Consider the following 16,719-nt stretch of genomic DNA (forward strand, 5'->3'; position numbering starts at 1 on the left):
ATTGAAGTAAGCATAAGATTTATGAAAAACTATTGTAGACAGTAACTTTTATCTCAGCAAGAGGATTAGTGCAAATTTATTTCTCTGGTTTACCAGGAAGGTAATAAATTGATGTAGTACACCTTAAAATCTAGAAACAGTTCAGCACAGCTTAACTGTGATATGTTCTGTTAATTATAGAATAGCAAAATATGTTAATATTGCAATATATTTGACTATTCAGGCATATCCTAAATGTGTTGTACTTTTTTTTTTTTTTTTTTTAGAATAATTATAATACAGAATTTAACATTGTTACTAATTACATCTCATTTCAATATTACAGATAATAAACCACAAAATGTTGTAATATTTGATAATTTAATAATGCTGAACTATATGAGATGTGTTTTAGGGTAAAGTCATGTTAGTTATAGCTTCTTTATATGCTGAATAATATCTGTTAAATTGAATATTAGCAATTCCAGAATGACTGGACCAGGCTTTAAATTTCACAGTTGTAGTTACACTTACTCAGTAAGGGAAGTGATTTTGATATCTAAATGTTTTTTATATGCCAATGTTATACATTAATATAACTTGCAGCTGGTGAATGTAGTAGTACTTAACATTTAAGAATATGTGTAAAATCATTTAGTAAAGTGTTTGGTTTGCTGTTAATTATTGTTTATTTGTGTATCTCCTAGAGATGAGAGGCCACTTAGCTGTAACAGTTTAGCTGAAGGTGTGTGTCCTCCACATCCTGAGCCAAAACAGGCAACTCCAGATGCACTCAGTACTCATGCTGAAATAGAAACCAAACCTCAGTCAATTGTTATTCATAACAGTATTAATACAAACAGAACTGTTTCTGTGAGTGTGGTGAGCAGTGTTCACACAGTGTCCCCAAACCTCACTGGTAGCCTTAGTAGCTCAACTTCAACTACATGTTCCTCACCTTTGCCTACTGTTGTTTCTTTAGCTCCCACAAAGACTATGAGTATACCAATCATAACTAATCAGTCAGTTCCAATGTCCAAACAACAGGGATTCTCCCAGCAGGAAAGTACAAGTTCTTTGGTCAATGGAAATATTGAAGTTACTGTAAGTGCCTAAACATACCTTTTAACAAGAATTTTTTTTCAATTTAAAGGCTTTAGTTCCTTTTGATGTAAGAAGGTAGGTGCCCTAAAATTGAGAAATACAACTAGACCATGTTTATAGACGTTGGTGTATCATTAGCTCTTAAATGTCCAGTGCCACATTAGCTACCAAATAGTTCTTCTTTTCCCCAGAAACATTCTGAAAGAAAAAAAGTCTTGTTTCATATTTCAGAAACTTGTTTTAATACAGTTTATGTGGTCTGTACTTTTTCCCTTATAAAGTAGGCAAGTTTAGATTAGTTTAAGCTTCTAGTAATGATAGGTGACCACTTTGTCTAACATAGGAATAGGACTGATTTTGGAAGTACTGTTGCTGTAAGAGATTTGTCAACAATGTTTCTTAGAGTTGAAATAGTCTCTTCAAGTAATGAAATTGAGGTCTTTCTCATACATCTTACGAAATATTAAGATTTAGAATTTATTAGATTCAACCAGTGTTTGATGGTGATAGTTTTTTTTACAATAGTTGAACTTCATAAACAATTTTCTTGCTATTTTTATTAAGGTTATTAGGTCACTTTCAAACAGAGAAAGTTTGTTGGTTGGCTTCTTTTCAAAAATTATATATTTTAATATTTTTAGTATGGGCATCTTTTTCTGTGCTTGTTATGAGGTTTTAATGAGTTTCATTTAAAATTTATTTAAGGGACTTTAATACCATGGTATATGAATTTGCTTGACATAAAACCTGGCTACTAATCCAGCTTTTAATGTCATACAAGTTATAAGTTATTAATTTTATAAGGTAATTAGTTTTTTTATTAAATGGTTAATTATCTCCAGTTTGAGAATTGAGACATTTGCTATCAGGACTTTTTTGCTTCTCTTAATTTATTTCCCACCTCTCCAATAAATGAAATCTAACACAAATTACTCATTATAATGTTCTCATTGCATAGGCAAAATCATACTTTTTACAGCTTCTAATCATATTTGGTTACAGAGCTATAACCTAGACGATCAAACCCCTTCTTGCCTTACTTACCTGTTACATACTTTCTTTCACAAATTGCTAGTTGTCCTCTTTGATCTTTAGTAATATTTTTATAACATATAGAAAGCTCAGGATTTAATCTTTCAAATTATATATTTTGTTATTTTTTGTACAGAAAGTTATCTATTTCCCTTCCAGTTCAAACTTTATTCCCATGAGAAGCACATTGATGAGATTAGCAGCTCTTTTAACAGCTCCTGTTGTACAGAAAATCACAAAAATTATGATATTTATGGGGTATTGTTTGTTTTTATGAGTTATTATTCTATGTTCTTTGGTGCATTATTTAATTAAATAAACTTAGTGTAGTAATCCTATTAGTAAAAACAAAAAGTAGGGTTAAGTTTCATGGAGAGGTAACAAACAAAAAACGACCCAGTTAAATACTCTATTATTTGTGTTTCATGTGTAATATTTATTTACTATTATAAAAGTTACTAAAATGTAAACATTAGAAACTTTTAGGTTAGATTAAGTAAAAATAACTAATGATAATTTGTCATAAGGTATGCTCATGAGCAACTAGTAACTAGTCTGTTCATTAGGTAATTTAAAGGGTAATACAAGGTTAACACATTAGAAACTTTTTACGCTAGATTAAGTAAAATTTAATGATAACTTATCATAAGGTATGCTTATAAATAACTAATAAGTAACCTGTTCATAAGGTAATTGACCAAATGATTTTGTGTGTAGAGAATATTTAGAGATGGTTCAAAAGACAACAAAACAAAAATATTTAAATATAAGCAGAGGTATTGTTATTTGTTTAATATTATTTAGGATAAATAAATATAGTTTTATTTGCAATTTGAAGCCATTATAGAGAGGAAGTAAAGGGTAATTGTGTTACAGTATCTCAAATAACAAAAACCTTTCTTGACTTGTACTGCCATCTGTCAATGCAAGTTTTCACTTGCCACTAGCCTTGATACTCCTGCTTTTACCCTCTTGTATGTTAACATGAGATCTGCATACTAACAAACAAGTAATTATTTAGCCACCCTTCAAAATAGGAGTGTGACACTACTTCTATCAAAGCTTTCTTCTTTGTTTCTGGCATTACAGATCAGGCTTTTCTGCTGTTGGCATTTTTTGGCTAGGACACTATTTTCTCTGGAGTGTCTCATTGTGTGAATTGTGTACTGCACCCTTTTTTGCATCAAGGGGTGTTTGGGAGTATCCCCAACTCATTGGAGATGAGGTTTGAATCAGCATGTTTGCATACCTCCCTTTTCTCCTTTAGTTTATTATTTATCCCAAAAACCCATTTCCATTCCAGTGCCCCCACCCCCTCTTGATTCTGATGCTTGCTGTAGGTATTCAAAGCATCCAGTGGAAGTGTGTGTGTTCTCAGGTCAGGGCTGGTGGGGACTAGACTCCAATTTTCCCATGTTTGAAGGTCCTTTGCAGTCATTTTTAGAGATATGGATCTTCAATTTCATTCATCACCCACTTTGTCTCACACTGTTGTTTTTTTCCCTCCTCCTCAGGATCCAATTTCTTGTCAGCATTTTTCTGAGGTGGTTTGGGACTTACCTTACAAGGGTACTACTGAACAAGGAGGTTCATCTCCTTGGGAAATGTATTCTCACCTATTTGTTGTTTCCAAAAAGATGGGAGTTGGTGCCATGTCAATGATGTATTGTCTCTGAACCTCTTGCTAGTCATTCCCAAGTTCACCATTGAGTTGTACATAACTCTTTATTGGGTTTTCACTCACATTTTGGATGACAGAGGTTTATGTGTTAGATGCATATCTCCATTACCCCCTTTTCTCTGTATCCAGACAGTAGACTCATTTTGTTCATCTCAGGTGTGTGTTTCAGTTTCATATACTTTTGTTTGGACACTTGCCTTTGTTCCTTACCTGTTCTGTCAAGTGGTCTGGCTGTTGTTTGCATGCTTCATTCAGGGGCCTTTATTACTATCATTATATGCCTTCTCACAAGGTTACTCGATCCTACTTGCACACTTTCTTTTCCAGGAAGCTGCCAGGGATGGGCTGGCTTGCCAAAGTCTTTACTTGCACAAAATTTGATGCATCTTGAGGTGTTTCTAAAGTTCCTCTTCAATTGGGCCCAACCTTCTCCAGTTTGGCTGACAGCTATGGAATGTTTCATATGCAGTATTTTATCCTCCTTTTTTTAAATGTGCAGAAATCTTTCTTTTGGTGTCATCTCCTCCTCCTCCTCTTCTATTATTTCCAACACTTTTTCATCAGCTCCACTTTGGCACTCATCATTTGTCTTCACATGTAAGTTTTGTCCTGTCCCTTGCCAGGAGGGCTGGATTTTTGCAATGTGTATAGCTTCCTTGATTTCCTATTTCATTTATCCTTTCTTCATGATTGCTTACAAAAGTAAGTGGTACACGTAGCCTTGTTAGTCTGTCTGAAGGGGTTATTCTCCTTCCCATTCTATTGTACTTTACATAACATTCTTTTTGACAAGAGCCTTTTGGTTTCCTTTGTTGCATGCTGTAAGATAGAATTATTTGCCATATGTTGGTTTACCAAATTTATTTGTTTTCCAGTCGTCAGTCTTATTTGTACTGTTTTATTTCTTACACTTTTTATCCTCTCCATTCTCTTCCCTCCTTAATTGCAGAACCTTTATTTGGTTCTCTCTGTGATTTTTCTCATCCTCTATTTGTTCATGTTGATGTGTGGACATTGTCACTTTGTTATGTTTGTATTGATGTTTGTCATGTTTTGTTTTATAGTTCCTGTATTTTTCTCTTTCTTAACTGTTCCTTTATGCCAAAGACTTCAGCTGTTCAAGAGGATAATTCTACCATCACACCCATTTCCCTTTTTTACATATCTCTGTGACTGTTTTGGTCATAACCACCACCTTTGCCTGGTTAGGGCTGTCCAGTGGTATAGTCACAAATTTCTTCCTTTTTGTGTGTTCCAAGTTCATTTGTTTATTCTGTTGAATCCTAACCTCTTACATTACCATACAGGTTGGATTTGCCTATCATATTTTTCCCTTTTTCCCAATGATTATCATCTTTTTTATGTTGATTCTAATCAGATCCTATACTTTATCATACCTTTGGCTGCACATTTCTATCTTCTTTTGGAAGACATCATCAGTGTTGGTATGTTGACAACTGTGGATACCTTTACATTACATTATTTCAATCACATGGCCATTTCTTGTTCATTGGGTTTCTGCTTATCTCCTCTTGCATTTTGCACATCTTGTTTTCTCTGTGAGTGGTTAGTACTCTTATTTTCTTTGCAGGGACTTTTCTTGCATGTTTGCATACCACTCTGTGGTGATTGTTGCCTGACCAGGTATACTTAATCTTAAATTTGTACTGTATGACGTGTTCATATACATGCTAGATGACTGCGATGTTGAGGCTTTTCACGCTGTAGACCTGAAGTACAGCTCCAAATACTGCCAGGTGTTGGTTGATCAACTCTTGTCAGTGTGTTCTCTATGCTTTCAAAATACAATGTCATAATACATGATCAGGTCATGTTATCTTTGCTGTTGAGATAGGGTGTTTCATTGCTGCCATGTTCTGAACTGGAGATCAGCATCCACCTGATCCCTCATCCTTCCTACCATCCATCAGATGTTGGCTCCTGGTGGATCTGATGTTGAATATGTTGGAGGTGGGTTCTCAGTGTGGAAGCTCCTTTTACCTGCCAGTACCTTTCTTGAAGTGAAAGGTAGAGTATGCTTTTCTTACTTTGCAACTGTTGTTGCTTCTTTGTTTTTACCCTTTTGACAACACATTACTAATGGGTTAAGAGTATACCTAGACCAGAAGTGGTGTAATCTCCCATTGGTGTGATGCATGGGTTTTATATACACTGCTGGCCAAAATCTTAAGGCCAATGAACATAAAGAAAAAAATATGCATTTTGCATTGTTAGACTCAATCACTTATTTTGAGTAGAGCTTCGAAAGATGAAAATAAGAAAAGGGAAAATAGAAATAAAAAACTTTTTTAGCATTTAATAAGGAAAATGTGAACACTATAAACTTAGCCTAAATACTAGCTGCTCAAAAGTTTAAGACCATACCAAAAAGAAGTCCTAAACATGGTAGGAAATGCCCAACAAGAGGTCTCAGTAGTGAGGTGCACAGCCGTCATTGCGAATAACTGCAAACATTCGCTTTAGCATGGTCAGTATAAGCGTTTGCAGAAGGCTGGCTGGAATGCTATTCCAAGTGGTGAAGATGGCTTCACGAAGATCATGCACTGTTTGGAATTGACGTCTATTTCTATAGACTTCTCTTGTCATCCACTCCTAAACATTTTCAATGGGGTTCAGTTCAGGCGAACATGTTGGATAGTCCAAAAGAATCATGTTAAATGCCATGAAAAAGTTCTGCAGGCATGGTGGATTGCAGCATTGTCCTGCTGAAAGATCCAGTCATTTCTACACAAGTGAGGGCTTTCAGACAATAAGGATGCTCTCTCCAACGTGCTAGTGTAGCCAGCTGCTATTTGATACCCCTGTATAACCTGAAGCTCCATTGTTCCATGGAAGGAGAAAACACCCCAGATCATGATAGAACCTCCTCCACTGTGCCATATAGAAAATGTCTCCAGTGGGATATCCTTATCATGCCAGTAACGTTGGAACCCATCTGGACCATTCAGGTTAATTTGTTTCTCATCAGAGAACTAAACCTTCTTCCACTTCTCTACGTCCCACGTTTGGTGCTTCTCAGCAAAGTTTAACTGAGCTGTTTCGTTGTGTGGAAGGAGGTGTAGCCTTTGAAGACGTTTATGGTTTTTAAAGCCTTTCTCTCGTAGATGCCGTCTTATTGTTCTTGAGCTGCATTCTGCAGCCATAAGGGCCTTAACCTGGTTTGACGATCAGCTGGTGTCTTGCCTGACAACCCGTTGAATCTTCCTGCTCAAAGCTGGCCAAATTTTCTTGGGCCAACCACTTAATTCTCATTCAGTATTCCTCAGGGTCTTGAGAGAGACCTTGCTTTTGTAACTTGACAATTCTGCCATGTTAAAACTCTGTCAACTTTTTAGCCTTTGCCATGTTTGTACCCAGTGTAACACAGGAGATGTTGACAATGCTAATGCTTGAACACAAATGACTAAATTTTGTTGCGTGCTTACCGATTAAAGCTTTGTTTCAGTATGGTCTTAAACTTTTGACCAGCTAGTTTTTAGCTTAATTTCATAGTGTTCACATTTTTACCTATTAAATGCTAAAAAAACTTTTTTTTATTTTAATTTTCCCTTTTCTTATTTTCATTTTTTGAAGCTCTATTCAAATAAGTGGTTGAGTCTGACAACGCAAAATGCATATTTTTTTCTTTATGTTTATTGGCCTTAAGATTTTGGCCAGCAGTGTATATGTATGAATATACACTAATTATATATTGTAACTAAATGAATATCATAATATAAAGGGTTACTCTAAATTATAGTTACATCAATTATTTTCATAAAAATAAATGAAATTAGTATTTCCAGTCATTACTCTTTAGGTTAATTTAAAGGTGCTCATCTTAGTTATTTACTTGTTGTGGCTTATGAACAGAATCAGCTAATGAAAGTTAATGTGTTTGAGAATTCCCATTATGAGTTTCATGACTGAATAATTGAGTAGTTCAATGTAATCACTTAAGGAGTCCAATGATTAATTGATTAATACATCCCAGTAATAGTCCAGCTCTAGCTCATAGCTTTTCTGAAATTTATGAACATGTCTGTCTTTTTGAAAGAATTACAATTGGTACTTCTGAGCACTGAGACTTACCAAAGAGGATAAAATAAAAATGTGATTCCAAGGAGTTTTCAGTTATAATAAAGGGAACATTTTTCTGTGTTTTTTAAATTTCAACATACAAATACAGTACTGTATGGGCTTTGCTTCATTAGTGTGTGTATATTTTCAGTGTTAATACATAACTTTGTATAACTTTTCAACAACAAAATGATATGTTTACAGGTCTGTCATTTGCAAAGAATGCATGAAAGTATTCAAATATCTCTTTGTAGTTTTATATTGAAATTTTTAAAAATATTTTTATGATTGAAATAGTCTGCATAACAAGGTTAAATTTCATGGTTTTTATGGAGTTTAAAAATATTCAGAATTACTTTTATATCATTGCTAAATTTCTTTTAAATAATTAAAAGCAGTTTAATTATATTAAACTCAATATTTATCATTTAATGAAAATAGATTGTTTGTGAAGAAAAGGGACGAAAACTAACTTACTCTGAAGTTGCACAGCGAGCTAAAGAATCAGTAGAAAAATTAGCTCTTGAAATAAAAGAAAAGGAACGACAAGAAGCAGCAGCAAGACAACAACGTCATGTGGATGGTGCCTCAAGTAAACACCAGGCTCCTACCCAAAGTAAGTGTGTGTATTATTTCAGTTAATAAAAATTCTGCTGCTCTCAAAATATATGTATATATGTACACACACACACACACACACACACACACACTTATAATACTGATATAATTACATGTAGAATGTATTAAAATATTCAGTGGTCATTGTTGTACAATATGCTTAGAATTTTAGTTTACTTTTTCATCATAATTTGTTATTTTGTTAAATTTTACACACTTATTAAAAATAGATAAATATTGTCTTTTACCATATATTCCAGGTTTTTTATGTAAACGTTTTTTAAATTTAAAAAACAAAACAAGCATTTGCATGTGAAGACCATTAAAAACAATTTTGTAAAATGCTAAATAAAACTAAAGATGAAATCAGTCTAATGGAGAAAAATGGGTATTTATAAAACTGAATGTGGATGTGGTGATGTTTACATTGGTGAAACTAGAGGAAGTTTAAAATTTAGAGTAAATGAACATGAGACAAATGTTAAAAAACAAAAATGAAAATTCTGCACTAGCTGAACATATAAATTATACTAATCATGTTAGCCAGTGGGAGAAAAAAAAGCTTACTTTGGATCAACAAAATAATATTACAGCTAGAAGTATTAGAGAAACCACAGAAATAATGAAGCACAGTAAAAGTAATTTCATTTTGATTAAGGAAGAAGGGTTAGAAAATTAGATATTAGATAGATGTAATATATTTTAAATCAGTAAATTAATATTAACATGACCATGGCTTTTGTTTTGTATTTATATGTTGCATAGCATTTGTTTTTCACACACCTGAGGATGATGTACACAATGCCAAAATGTAGTGTACATATTTTGACTGTTGGCTGTTTTTTTAAAAATAAAATTTTAATTGTATATTTCATAAAATTAATCATTGAGTAGTTTAATATATTTTAAATATCTGTACAAGTTTCTGTGAATTTTATCAATGTAAACATTTTAAATCATGTTATGTTTAATCCCTCGCTGACCTGTATATTTTAGGGTAGCATAAGTAATGTTTAGGCTGTGGACAATGTTTAACCATTACACATCCTATACTATGTAGCATAAGATATGGTGAATGTTCTACTTAGTTTAGAATAGGCACAGTTCATATTTCAAACAATGTAGCACTGAGAATGCATCATTTAGAGTACAAGTAATAAAATGTGGAATGTGTACTGTTATGCTTGCTCTTCTGTAAAGCATAAATAACTCAGAAGTTGAACACATACAGCAAAGCATAACAGTAATAAAATGTGGAATGTGTACTGTTATGCTTGCTCTCCTGTAAAGCATAAATAACTTAGAAGTTGAAGACATACAGCAAAGCTTTAGCATTACTTATGTCCTGAAAAACATGAACTACGTAATTTCCTACTACAGAATGTAGTACTACAGAAAGTGAAAAGAACTTTAAAGCAACTTGCATTGAAAAATAAAGTCAAGTAACCAATAGAATTATATGGTGTGTACCAAATAGGAAATTGTGATGGTTAGTTTAATTGAAGGCATGTAATGAAGCAAGACTTCTGATGTTGTAATTTAAAGTTTAGAAATCTTACAGTCAAAGGAAAAAAAATGTATTCAGCAAATAGTTTGTGAGAAAGAAAATCTCAGCTTTTAGAATGTATGTTTATGAGTTGTCAGTTCTAGTAGCTTTGAAGTTGTAGAAGAGAAAACTTTAGTCAGTTGAATTTTATGGTTTTTGACATCATTAATGTCCAAAAATTCACTGCTTCTGAACTATTTGGGTAAAATCAAAGGAACAAACATGCATCAAAGCCACAGATATGCAGCTTTGTTTCAATATGTGGACAAGCTTTACCAACACAGGTAGCACATTTAAAAGTATTTTGTACTCCCTAAACAGAATAATAGGGAGAGGGTCAAAAAATTGGATTTAGTTAGTTGTTTGAATTTTTTTAAACTAATTTATCTGAATCAAGTTTAAATAAAATATACAGGATAGTGCAGATTTATTTTAACATCTCAAATACTGCCATTTTAGGAGCTTAACTCAAGCTCAGCTGTTTTGACCAGCTTATTACATTAAAAGTTAGTGTTTACTGGAAACCTGTCAAATCTTGTGAAAATACACTACAACTTTTCTATACACAAAAAATCAGGTTTTTTTTAGTTAACCATTCTTACTAAAACTTTCTGTGAATTTACTCATTCGGTCTAAATGCAAGATAATTTCCATGTTAAGATTGTTTTTTCAGCTTAATCTCTTGAACCAAACAAATTAATATTAGAAGTTTTTTAATTAAACTTTATATTCTGTTATTTTCTCTACTTTAATACTGTATCTTGACATTTTTTGAAAAAAAAATAAATGTAATAGGAAGATGTGGGGTATGGGTTTGACTCTGGTTTATATCTCAGTACAATGAAAAAATTGGAGGGTATAACTTTGCATTATATGTCAGTATTGTGTAATTTATGCAAAACTTAGAAAGTCATATAAAGGCAGAAGGAAAATCTAAGATGGTATTTTGGAACAAAGAAGTATCAAGTAATTTGAGAGAAATGGAAATCTTATTAAAATTTGAATTATAAATAACATTTTAACCCCAAGCTTATTCACATACATTGTTAACAAAATAGTTTAAGTTTTGAATGTAACTCTGTAAAAAGGTTATGAGGTGCACACTTTTAGACCTACCCATACACATAGGGTTAATGTTCAAAGTTATTAATTTCCTATATAAATTAACCTGTAATTATAACAGTTAATCTTACAGGAAACTGTTACAAAATTAACACTCAACTAATGTCCTTAAATTTGTTTAATGCTAATATTTAATGTTGCCACCTTTGGCACCAATAACAACTTGGAATCTTTTTGGAATTGTATCTTTATTGTTTTTCCAAGTCTCTAATGTAATTTGATTCTAATTTCTTGAATCTCTGTCCAGAGGCTTTCTTTATTACAGTTGGTATTTTTCTCAAGTGTGTAGTCCAGCAAATTCCAGATTTCTTCTGAGGCATTATGGTAGTAGGTATTTCATTTATCAGAGATCTGTGTAGAATAAGTTTGGCATTTCTACGAAATTTGCTTTGGGTCAGTATTTTCTTGAAGTATCAAATTCTGCCCATTCAGCTTCTTTTCATATGATATAGCTTTTCTGAAGGTATCAATACAATTTTCAGGTATTGTACTCAAAGCTGTTATTGATCCTCCAGTATGCTTGACAGTTTGCACAAAACATTCCTTCTGGAACCTCTCATTGACTCATGTGTAAACATATATATATGTGTTTATTGGAATTATGACTTTGTTCTTATTCCCATTTCCATCAAACTTGCTAACCCTGTCTTTGATATGGAAAAGCTACTGAGAATTTAAAGTACTTTTTAACTGATGACTAGAGGAAAGTCAACTGGCTGCTGTCCTTGTTGCCCAGTGTTTGTTTATGTACCAAGGACCACTTAATGGGGAAATCAGTTTATCTGCATATACCACTAATAGTCCAACGTTGCTTATTTGTTCACGCATGAAACACTCAGAATATGAAAATCTTAAATTTTCATGATAATTGAAAACTTAGTCTTGTGTGACAATGTTTCACCACTTTAGATTAGACTTCTTGAATATATGTTAAAGGATTGATTTTCTCCTCAGGTTTTAAAATAATTAAAAGTTTTATGTATTAAAATCATGGACAAAATGAAAAGTTGATTTGCCATTTTCCAATGTATTAAACTACATTGTGCACAGATATAACAAAACAAAACCATAACAAAGAATGTGAGGAGTTATAATGAATTTGCATACTACTTTACATTAAAACAATTCTATTTGTGTTTCAGACAGAACATGAAGTACTTGAGTGGAAAGGGTTTTAAAATGTATGTTTTATAACATTTGTCAAAATGTAAAGAAACGTACTCACTGTTTAATTTCTTGCAGTTATATAAGAAATATGAAAATGTTTTAATAAATAAATCCTTCATAATGAAAATATCTTTTCTGGCACTAGAGGTACTTACGTACATTACTAAAATTAAATTTATTCAGTATAGCAGGAACTGAAAAGACTAACTTCAAGTAACTTGGTTGGTCTCAAATATCTCATGCTATACTTGAATAATTTTAGAAGAGGAATATGGACTACAAAGAAAGTTGAGGTAGAGTATATAGGTCATTTTAAGATTGTTTATAGTTTACTGAGTAGTTTTGTTATCTTTTTAGAAAAGTGTGGCAGTTGGAAGAAATCTGTTGCAGAATTTTTAGTGAGGTTTTACTTATTCTTGTACTTTAAGGAACTATTAGAAATTTTTAATGGTGGACAAGGAAAGGAACTTTTAGTAGAAATATATTTGGGTGTTTTTTTTTAAGGGTAACTGCCTTTCCACAACTGGTTGCAGACAGTAAAAGACAACAGAAGTTGAGATGTTGTGGGTATAAGCACTCAACTCCACATCCTAATTTGATTTTCCGTGACTGTTAACTGGTTTTTTCATCTGTGTTTGGATTTTGTCTGATAGATGAGATATTGCCAATTCTTTTGGTTGTTGCTTCTGCAGGCATTACCCATTATGACTTTAAGGGTATGTCTTAAAAAATGACAATGGAATTTTAAAATAAAAATGATTTTAATGCTTAATTTATATTAAATTCATTATTGTTGTATAATGCAGTTTTAATTGCCTATTTACAACTAATGCAGTTAATGTAATAGTTTTGAAACTGTTTTCTTTGTGTGTGTGTGTGTGTGTGTGTGTGTGTGTGTGTGTGTGTGTGTGTAAAATAATTTTGACTAATTTAAACTGTCCAAATTGTTAGGGCATGAAAGCTAAGTAAAACAGCAATTAGAATAAATGTGAGTGAGCATAAAGTACTTTGTAATTTATCTAATAGTAATGATATTTCTTTCCAGAGCCTGTCCAAAAAGATTTTACTAAACCGAAGACTACTGAACAATTAAGCAACTTTAAAGAAAATGAACGTAAAACAGGAAATAATGGATCAGGAATTGTGGAAAGAGAACGTTTACATCGAATTTCTCCAAGATCTCCTCGTGAGGAGAAGAGAGAGGAAAATGTTAGCAAATTGGGCAAGTAAAATGTGTCAAACATGACAGCTATTAAAAGATTGGAGAGAGAGTAGCTGCATATGAATGACTGTTGACAAAGAACACACTTAAAAAGTCTGTTTAGCAGCTTTGATAGTATGTTTATGTATTTTCAAGGCTATTTGGATGAAACACTTGAAAAGCAGTTACTCTACTTTATTTTATGTGTTACTCTACACACACACATACATATACGTACACAATATTTATACAGCCAAGTTATTGTCATAATGACACAACGTTTCTCTGCCAGCCAGACACACACTATTTTATCTGCCTAAGATTTATTCTGTGTTGTTTTATTGAGCTGGCTGTATTTGGAAGTCTTTGAAGACATACCAGATGTTTGTTTATTTGGCTTCAAATACTTCTTGATCTTTAAATGGTGCAAGGTGAGTTCAGTATAAAATTCATACCAACAAACATTGCCACATGCTGTTGAAGAAAAAAAGACTTTAGTATGGTGCTTTACATGATAACAAAGTGGTACTTTAGTTAGTTCTTCTCACCCTTATTGTAACCAGTTGAGTTATTTTTAATCTGGTTGCTGTCGTTTTTTGTGTTTTTTTTTTTTATCTTACTGCTAGATTACTTCCCAAGACCTCTTCTGTGTTCAGTTTAATATCCAGACAGCCATTTGCACATTATTTTTAATGTAATGTTTCTGCTTATTAAATGATAGTGATGGCCAAGGAAATTGGTGTTCCTATTTTGTTGTCTGTAATTATCTTATACATTACATTATTATAAACTTGTATCCAAAAAGCAATTAGTGCACAAGGTGTTCTCAAGTTGAATACCACTTTCACCCAGGAGACATGTTGGCTGAGTATGGGAATTGCTTTTCTTTGTTTATTCAGTCACTTATTGTTCTCAAAGGTGAAAATCTATTGTGATACTCACCTCAAAAGAAAGCTTACACTAATCAGCACAGAAACTATATGTGATTAACCTCTTGTTTGAATTTGTAGTCTGTGTCTTGGCTTATGCATCAGATCATTGCCAAAAACTCATCATCGTCATCTTTTCCCATCATAGTATAGGTGTGATGAAGTGGGTTGTTGATTGTGTGAAAAATAAATAAAATACAATTTAAAAGTATTTTATCATTTTATTATAGTCATAACATGTGGGGAAAGAGAAACTTGTGTAGAGGAAGTGTCCCAAAATGTTGTTGTTCTTTCTGTTTTTTGGTTTCAAATACAAAAGTAATTAAGCTGTTGATTACTGTCAATGTGTATTTTATTCTGTATGTGATTTATTTGGAATATGATGAATGTTCTTTGTCTTTTTTGCCAGTTAACAACATGGAAATATTTCAAGTAAAGTATAAAATTTTTTAACTTGTTAATCCCTCAATCAATTATTTCGTATATGATGTTTAAGTAGTGGAAATAAAAAAAAACCTTTTTGCTTTGATAAACTATTCATTTCTGTAAATATTTAAACCTGGAATTATAAAAACTTTCAAAATGGCAAATACATCAGCTTTATGACCTTTAACTTTTTTTAACAGTGAAATTGATCTCACTGTATAACAACAGTAGGTTGTTTATTCAAGCCTTTACCAGAATCATCTACTAAATAGGTGGTAGATGTGTTTGTATACAGCTATTAATATCTTTTTATGTGTGTGTCATATTTATTTTTGTTTTGTGAAACATTATTAAGACATACAGAAAGTGAAACATTTGAATGTTAATTCATAACTGTTACTCTGTATTCACAGAGTATATATATTTTTTTTTGATGGGTATTCTCAAGACTCCTGCCAGAAGTGCTTTTACACCAGTTTAAGATGTTGAATGAGGCATTAATTTATGAAATGCGAGAAAAAGTGCATTTTAAAAAACAAACAACATTGGATTGGTGAAATTTAAATAATGTTGGTTATTTGAAGGGCTCCCATAAGTTATCTGTCATCTGCATATATATATGCAGATGGATAAATATATATATAATTGCATTGCAAAATGTCCATACCATTTAATTGAGGTGTAGATGTTAGTTTGTAGAATATAAGTTACCTTACTTCAGTGATAAATTTTGTGTAGTTTGGATATGAGAGTGTTTAGGTGATTAGGCCTACATGTGCAGGAGAAATATGAATGTGAATTTGTGTGCCCAAATTGATCACAGTATGAGGCTTTATTTTAGCAAGTGACAATAGAATGTTGTACTCTCAAGTGGGATCATCAGCTACTGTACATTCTTAGTTATAGCTGAATACAGTATTAGTGTTAAAACAAACACTAAGGAACTACATATAATTATAATGGAATTGTAAAGTCACAGCCTGATTGACAAACACCACAAAAATTGAAGTTTATACACTTTCCGTGTTTACTTCATTCTGTATTTATGTGGATACTAAAACTTAAATCTCATTTAAGAAAGTAAAACACCAAAAATATGGACAATTTTGCTCCTAAAGATACCAAATATGCATCACAGCAAAATGTTACTGCTTTTCATATCTTCTGTGGAACAGTGTTTTTAGTTTAATTAGTATCAACTCAAAAAAAAAACTGAAGAGGAGAAAGGTGCTTTACAGACCACTGTTGTAATAAGTTTTCTTTTTTGGTCCACAGATGTGATTTAAATAAAAAATGTTTGTTGTAGTTTGGGATATCAGCTCCATGATCTTACTGACTACAGTGTGACAGGATAAGAAAATCAGAAGTGATTGGTGACTAGTCCTTATAAATTGTAAGCTCAGACAGACATTACAATAAACCTGTGTGAAAATAATGTTTTTCATGGTATCCTAAACAGTTAATAAATGTGTACTTACATTGAAATTAAATACTTTTTTTTCTTTCCTTTTGTTGTGATATAAATACATATTAAAGAGAAGGGGAGAAAGGGGGAATATGACAGAAATGCACCAATTAAACATGAAATGATAATACACAAATTACAATATAAACATGCCCTGTAACTTATCCATACATAACTTACCATAGGTTTGGTGATGAAGGCAGTTATAAGTATTTTATTAAATTCAGTCTTTGGCCTTGTTAAAACTTTTTAGGTTGATGAAATTGTTCAGTAAAGTATTTTGGCATTTGATTATTGTGGTTGTGGTCTTTTTATTTTTAATAGTAAAATAGTTTACACAACAAAAAATTTTAGATGAATATTTTCCTG

At 32.3% G+C, this 16,719-nt stretch overlaps 1 protein-coding gene across 2 annotated transcripts in view; it reads left to right on the plus strand.

Annotated features, from left to right (window-relative positions):
• Positions 1 to 16,641, plus strand: part of LOC143258685 (uncharacterized) — an 81,763-nt gene extending 65,122 nt beyond the window's left edge. Inside the window, exons 16-18 of one of the 2 annotated variants that reach the window (XM_076518099.1) lie at positions 687 to 1,083; positions 8,318 to 8,492; positions 13,375 to 16,641. In XM_076518099.1, coding sequence (XP_076374214.1) covers positions 687 to 1,083; positions 8,318 to 8,492; positions 13,375 to 13,559 — 757 coding nt within the window. In that variant the 3' untranslated portion in view covers positions 13,560 to 16,641. Of the gene's footprint in view, positions 1 to 686; positions 1,084 to 8,317; positions 8,493 to 12,833; positions 12,974 to 13,374 lie in introns of those variants that run through there. The other variant, XM_076518100.1, reaches the window with a different exon arrangement.
• The last annotated feature ends 78 nt before the right edge of the window (positions 16,642 to 16,719 follow it).

The sequence above is a fragment of the Tachypleus tridentatus genome, chromosome 8 (genome assembly GCF_004210375.1).
Source record: "Tachypleus tridentatus isolate NWPU-2018 chromosome 8, ASM421037v1, whole genome shotgun sequence".
In the NCBI taxonomy this organism is placed as follows: domain Eukaryota; kingdom Metazoa; phylum Arthropoda; class Merostomata; order Xiphosura; family Limulidae; genus Tachypleus; species Tachypleus tridentatus.